Source organism: Triticum aestivum, chromosome 5A (assembly GCF_018294505.1).
Source record: "Triticum aestivum cultivar Chinese Spring chromosome 5A, IWGSC CS RefSeq v2.1, whole genome shotgun sequence".
In the NCBI taxonomy this organism is placed as follows: domain Eukaryota; kingdom Viridiplantae; phylum Streptophyta; class Magnoliopsida; order Poales; family Poaceae; genus Triticum; species Triticum aestivum.
In genome coordinates this window covers 694,979,530-694,986,532 of record NC_057806.1, presented here as the reverse complement: position 1 = coordinate 694,986,532, position 7,003 = coordinate 694,979,530, and the positions used below count along the sequence as shown (strand labels likewise).

The 7,003-nt window shown below is 47.6% G+C and overlaps 1 protein-coding gene across 5 annotated transcripts; it reads left to right on the top strand.

Annotated features, from left to right (window-relative positions):
* The first annotated feature begins 411 nt into the window (after window positions 1–411).
* LOC123108478 (flavin-containing monooxygenase FMO GS-OX-like 3) lies at window positions 412–3,520 on the top strand. Of its 5 annotated transcripts, none has more exons than XM_044530259.1 (7): window positions 412–971; window positions 1,094–1,164; window positions 1,625–1,774; window positions 2,247–2,329; window positions 2,457–2,595; window positions 2,690–2,847; window positions 2,953–3,520. In XM_044530259.1, the coding sequence occupies exons 1-7, from the start codon at window positions 428–430 to the stop codon at window positions 3,233–3,235; spliced, it is 1,428 nt and encodes a 475-aa protein (XP_044386194.1). In that variant the 5' UTR covers window positions 412–427; the 3' UTR covers window positions 3,236–3,520. The 5 variants fall into 5 exon arrangements, with proteins under 5 accessions (XP_044386194.1, XP_044386196.1, XP_044386195.1 ...); XM_044530261.1 differs by having other exon boundaries at window positions 2,690–2,854; window positions 2,969–3,520; XM_044530260.1 differs by having other exon boundaries at window positions 2,690–2,860; window positions 2,969–3,520.
* The last annotated feature ends 3,483 nt before the right edge of the window (window positions 3,521–7,003 follow it).

The window sequence follows — 7,003 nt, the reverse complement described above, 5'->3', positions numbered from 1 at the left end:
TGGATTCGGGAGACAAATAATGGGTGATCGATCACTGTCCAGGGACTATAGGAAGCCAAACTTGACTCTCATGATTGTAGATGCTCTAACAGACATGCTACACACATTCCTAGCTAATGGACCTGCCAAGCAGCTGATGTAGTCCTGTACGCGCTTGGATCTCAATGCTTTCGAAACGGTGAAGACGACTAAAACAAGTTTCTGGTCAGTCAACTGCCCCCAAATTTGTTTTGAGCACTGACCTCTAGGGGTCTAGCTGGTCCAAAATATACTAGGAGAAGCAACTGGTAGTCTTATAGAGAAACTAAAGATTAACGCGCGAATGGAGGAAAATGGCCAGCTCGATCAACTGCTCCACATGAAAAAGACGACACACCCGACGACGAGAGAGCAGACCAGCCGAGACTTGGAGACTTTTCCTCCTCCGATGTCATCGTCGCGCGTCGCCGTGATCGGCGCGGGGGCAGCCGGCCTGGTGGCGGCGCGCGAGCTGCGGCGCGAGGGCCACGCGCCTGTCGTCTTCGAGCGCGCAGCCGGCGTGGGCGGCACCTGGCGCTACGACGACGCGGCCTCGGCGGACCCGCTCGGTGCCGGTGGCGTCCACGGGAGCCTCTACGCGTCCCTCCGCACCAACCTGCCCCGCGAGTGCATGGGCTTCCTCGACTTCCCCTTCGTCGCCGATGAGGGCTCCGTTGACCCGCGCAGGTTCCCCGGGCACCAGGAGGTGCTCGGGTACCTCGAGGCGTTCGCGCGGCGGTTCGATCTCCTCAGGCTGGTCCGGCTCCAGACGGAGGTGGTCGGCGTCCGCCGCAGCTGTGACGAAGCAGGCGCCGCGGGCTGGAGTGTGTCGTATTGCTCGAGGAAGCTCGCCGGCGCCGGAAGCGACCTAGAGGGGGAGCAGTCAGAGGTGTTCGACGCCGTCGTCGTCTGCAACGGCCACTTCGCCGAGCCTCGCCTGGCGGACATTGCCGGTAATGCATCGATCCATGCCAGTCATGTTACATACTGTGTATGCACGCGGTACTGGTCAGTGAAGTTACTAGTAGGCATTTTCATGGCGATGGATCGATGTAGCGAGATGAATGATGTGCAGGCATAGGCGGCTGGCCCGGGAAGCAGATGCACAGCCACAGCTACCGTGTGCCCGACCCGTTCCACGGCCAAGTGCGTCTCATCTACCCACCCTCCGTTTCCATTTTACTTTGCATATTAGTTTTGTCCTAATTAAGTCCATCTTTATAAAGTTTGATCATGTATATTTTTCGAAAAAGGACACTTTATTACTTAAAAGTTTGACCATGTATATAGAAAACAATATGGCTATTTACAGTAAATAAGCATGCATAATGTGGAAATATATTCAATGACGAATCTAATGGTATTGATTTCGACATTTCGTATTGTAAATGTTAATATTTCTTATAAGTTTGAACAACATTTATAAAATACGACTTAAGACAAATCTAGTATACACAGTAAGTTTGAACAACGTTTGTAAATGTTAATATTTTGTAAAAGTTTGAACAACGTTTGCATCACCTGAATTGCTTGTTAATTTCTGACCGGCCGGCAGCACATATGGAAGGAGATACAGCTAATCGTATCTTACTGGTGGCTAGCTTAGGTCGTGGTGATCATAGGATACAACCCCAGCGGGATGGACATCTCGCGGGACATTGCTGGCGTCGCCAAAGAGGTCCACGTCGCCATTCGGTCAGCACCTGCTGAGATGCAGAGTGCTACTGCCCATGCCAACTTGTGGCTACATCCCATGGTAATTACTCCTTTCGTCCCATAATATAAAAGATTTTTTTTAAATTAATATAACTTGTAAAAACATTTTATATTAAAGGACAAAGGGAGTAGTTGGCACTACAATCTAGCAACTTCATTATTCTCAATTACGATGCTAAATTTCCTGTGAGACACAATCGTCAACTTCATTTTGCTTCTTACTATGTGGAAAATCTGAGACGCAAGAAACAAGGTCTTCCAAGACATAGAGGCCGATACATAAACCACAATCAGGGATATTATCGGAGATCTTACTCTATGCTCTGTGGTCACATAGGTTAAAAACTGATGTGCTTGTGCTTAAGGGTCACGCCAATGGCGTGATTACCTGTCTTCACGCTTTGTGTGACCACATCCCGACCATTTCAGAAAAAAAAACTATGTAATATCATCATCACGCCCAAACCCATTTACCACACCACCTCGAGCTAGAGATCTACTGTTTATTGCAGATTGAATTTGCCGAGGAAGATGGCAGCGTGGTGTTCCGGGATGGCAGCCGGGTAAAGGCAGACGCAATCGTACACTGCACTGGGTAAGTATATCTATCTGTATATATGTCATCACAAACTAATTCCGGATGCAATCGTTTTCTAACATAGTTACATGGTTGGTGATTGCATATGTTGATGGATGTACATTTTATCTACAAACGATCATAGGTACAAGTATAGGTTCCCGTTCCTGGAGGAGGAGGATGGTATAGTGAGCGTGGACGACGCTCGTGTGGGTCCGCTCTACAAGCACGTGTTCCCGCCACACCTGGCCCCTCACATCTCCTTCATCGGATTGCCATTCAAGGTCGGTCGGCCGATCAGTAGCTTAATATGCATACCATTGGAACTGGTATTCCATACCTTAAATGTTTGATGCGGATCTCAATGTGTCTGTCTAGTCGATCCTTTTTCCAGTGTTCCGACTCCAGAGCAACTGGGTGGCGGGAGCACTGTCAGGAAGGATTGAGCTCCCGTCGCCGGAGGAGATGATGCTGGATGTCACGGCATTTTACTCAAACATGGAAGTCCGCGGATGGCCCAAAAAATTCACCCACAACCTGGGAGTGGAAGCATGGACGGTCCGTGCAGTGTACCTATGCTATGTATACACGTCGTCCATACTGTTGATGCTTATATATAGTAAACTTATATACATAATTTGTTTTGGCGTGTTGCAGTTTGAGTATGAGGACTGGCTCTCAGAGCAGTGCGGTCTGAAGAAGATGGAGGAGTGGAGGAGGGTGATATACGCCGCGGGGAGAGCGAGGGTGTCGGTCCGGCCAGAGAGCTACCGCGACGAGTGGGACGACAACCAACTGCTGGCCCAAGCACACCTTGATTTATCTAAGTATATCTCTGATGTCACCTCGTCGATGGCTACTTATGATGTAGCTTCTGTCGACCTCTCGTCCCTTCGAGCACATGCGATAAAAGAGATCAGATGAACTGTGAAGAAATAACTAAAATATAAAGAAAGGACTAAAAAAAGTGCACTAGCCGTGGCGCTACCACTAGACCACTGGTGCTTCAAAGAGCATTTGATTTGAAAATAATACATGATTCTAATAATATTTTACTCCTAACACTATTGTTTTGCGGGGATACTCCTAACACAGTTAGTAGAGCAAATTGACGAAAATGTCACATTAGGAAATAATTGTGTGTTTGGTTTGAGCCCCGCAAAAAAAGAAAAACTAGCCCATCCGAAATTTCGACACCACCAAAGTAAAATCATGAACAAAATTTGGCAAGTCATTGTTAGTAGGATTACAGCTATTGTACCTAGGAAAATTGCTAGACCTTCATTTGGTTTGCACCCAACCAAATTCATAAACACTTGATTCCTTTTCAGTATTCATGATGAGCCAACACCCAACACCCAACACCGTTTAAAAATACTTTATCCACTACAATAGGACAAAAGGCACGGAGTGGGTGTGTAAAAAGTACTTCCTCTGTAAGCAAATATAAGACATTTTAGGTCACTACTTTAGTGATCTAAAATGTCATATACTCCTATTCGTTTATGGAGGGAGTACATAAAGTACAAGTCTTAAAAACTCACAACTTTTTCCTTCTAAAGCTTACATCAGTTGTATAGGCAAACTCGATGATTAGTACGAGCCGCTGCTGGGCATCAAGATGCCTGGAGCGACAAGTTTCAATGGTATAAGTCAGCATCAACCTCGACCCGTGCATCTAATACATTACACCGAGGTTAGTGCAGCGGATTGAGGTCGCGGCATCCGATGGCAAGTGTGGAGGTGGCACTGGGGAGAAGGTTGGCAACGGTTGGGTGCCCACCAAGAAAAAGAGAGAATCGTGTAAGTGACAGAGTATAGGTCGAATATCTTTCTTCTAATCAAATTTGAGGAGGGAGAGCCAAGTTTAAAGAGTAACTTCTCAAAATTTTGAGGAGTTAAATATTTGAACCAAGGGCAAGAATGAGCATAACTCCTCACAGTTTTTTAGGATTTTAAAAAAGATTGAGAGAAAGGCTTGAGATGTTCTCGATGTGTACTCAACATTTTAAGGGGTACCAGCTAGTTAATTTTTTTTGTGGGGTTTAAGGGATTTGTATTACTCAAATGCCAAGAAGGTCCTCTCTACACAAGCTAGGGATATTGTCCGGGCCGGAGCGGAGCCAGACCACAGTACGGTATTCCGTTCTCCCAAAGTTGGCCAACATATGGCTTACATTATTCTGCCCTCGAGAAATATGAACAACACGACACTCTCTTTCACTCATAATACGCTTCACCTCTGAAACCACCATGGTGTACTGTGAGCGGTCTTGGCCTGAGGCATTGATTAGCTGCACCGCCTGCAGACTATCGCTCTCGACGATGAACCGCAACTCCGTCCACTGGAGGGCCAATGCTATGCCCTCCATGTACCCAGCCAGCTCGGCATGCAAAGGGTCCGGGCATGATCATAACGAGCGACACATAGAGAAGATGATGTCCCCTTCTTGGTCGCGGAGCACCATTCCTGCCCCAGCCCTCCCGTCATCATGCGAAAAGGAACCGTCGACATTCAGCTTCGTCCACTTGGCGGGAGGGGGATTCCGTTTGCGGGCTGTTCGTGGCACAACTCTCACATGCGATATAGGATGTTCTACACCTTCTTGATGGATGGCCATCTTCTCTTTGTCCCAATCTCCCTGCGGATACTATTGGATCCCGAGTAGCGAGGTCATGTAGCTCTGCAAAAAACGACGAGATACCTCCATGGGCGGCGCTGGCTTGTCATGAGTGGTCTCATTACGCACATGCCAATACATCCATAACATCATATTCAGGCGCAGCCGGTTCCCTTCATTACATTCTGCAATAAGGTCCAGGAGCCACTCCAGACTGGTGTTGCGGACTGACTCGATGTCTGGTATGCTCCCCACCTCCGCCATAGTCCGCCACAAATGCACAACCCGTGGGCACCTACAAAACACATGAAAAGTGTCCTCGCGCTCGAGACTACATAATGGGCATATATCAGTAACCTCCATGTGCCGAGTGAATTTATTAGACACTGTGGCAAGGGAGTTAGTAGCCAAACGCCATGCAAACACATAGACCTTAGGAGGAGCAGGGCACCTCCATAATAATGCCCGACACATCGCCTATCTGGTGCCCTGCTCGTTGCGACTGAAGAGGGATGAAGCTTGTCCTCAAGCGCCAGCCGGTATGCGCTACGTACGGTGAAGATACCTGTACGTTTTGCACCCCATGCAAGGAAATCCGCCCCCAACCGAGGGGACGCTTTAATCTTCAGTATCTCCTGAACATCAACGGGCATAGATATTATTGAAGTAGGGTTCCGCGCCATGCACCATTTGTCCAGGAGCTCTGAAACTCGGCGGGGACTGCACCTCCCCTGTTGCGTGATTGGTGGCCGGCCAACAGGGTGTGGTATCCACGAGTCCCGTCAAATTCTTACCGACTGTCTGTTACCGATGCGCTAGATCGACTAAGCCTTTCTTCAGAAGTTCTAACCCATGCACAATGGACTGCCAAGTTTGCGACGTGTTGCTAGTGAAGATAGTATCTTCTAATCGTCCATTAGGGAAATACCTTGCCTTCAAAACGTGCACACAAAAACATTCCGGTTTGATCAAAGTACGTCATGCTTGCCGAGCTAACATTTCTTGGTTAAGTCTGAAGTCCTTGAATTTCATACACCAGCTGACTTGGGCCTCAGCAGCGAGTCCCGAGATTTCTAGCGCATTTTCATCTTGCCTCTGTATGCGCCCCACCAATAGCTACCAATCATCCGCCCAAGATCACCACAGGTGCTTCTGGGGAATTTAAACAAGCTCATAAGGAATAGGGCCTGCACAACCACCTTAATAAGTACCTCACGTCCTTCTTGGGACATCAATTCCCCCCACTGAATAATTCTCTTTGTCATTTGCTCCTCAAGATTGTGTAGTTTCCCTTTTGAAAAGTGATCACTAGGCATTGGGAAGCCAAGGTATTTTTCCTTAAATCTCGTATTCACCATGTCCAGGTTGTGCATGACCTTCTGTTTGTTAGCTTGTGAACACTTGTGGCTGAACATTATATAACACTTATCTGGATTTATGAGCTGGCCGGTAGCTCTAGCATATGTACCGAGTGCTTCTTTGACTTGAGCATCCTCCTCTCTATTAGCACGAAAAAACAGCAAGGTGTCATCCGCGAACAGGATGCGTGAGATACCCGGAGCTTGGGCGCACACCCGGAGTGGAGTGAGGCAGTTAGTTGTAATCTCCTATTTTAGAATAGCATCAAGACCGTCAGCGACGAAAAGGAATAAGAAAGGTGAGAGAGGGTCTCCCTGCCGTAGTCCACGAGACGGTGTGAATGAATCCAAGAGGAAGCCATTGACTTTCACACTATACCTCACCGAGGTGACACACCTCATTATCCAATCCACCCATCGGTGAGAGAAACCCATCCGTTGCATCATTCGCTCCAAGAAAACCAAATCTACCCGATCATAAGCCTTGGACAGGTCCAGTTTTTAGGCGCAAAAGCTATGCTCCGGGTCCTTCTCCTGTTTTATCGCATGAAAACACTCAAAAGCGATTAAAGCATTATCTGTAATTAATCTGCCTGGTACAAAGGTGCTCTGCTCCAGGGACACCTGCTCATCCAAAATAGGCCTCAATCTATTACTAGGCATTTGGCTATCAACATATATATGACATTACAGAGACTGATAGACCAAAAATC

Coding starts and splice junctions, on each gene's coding strand:
- LOC123108478 (XM_044530257.1), top strand. CDS start 428: ATGTCATCGTCGCGCGTCGCCGTGATCGGCGCGGGGGCAGCCGGCCTG. Junction 972..1,093: donor TCGCCTGGCGGACATTGCCG/GTAATGCATCGA, acceptor AATGATGTGCAG/GCATAGGCGGCTGGCCCGGG. Junction 2,596..2,689: donor TCATCGGATTGCCATTCAAG/GTCGGTCGGCCG, acceptor GTGTCTGTCTAG/TCGATCCTTTTTCCAGTGTT.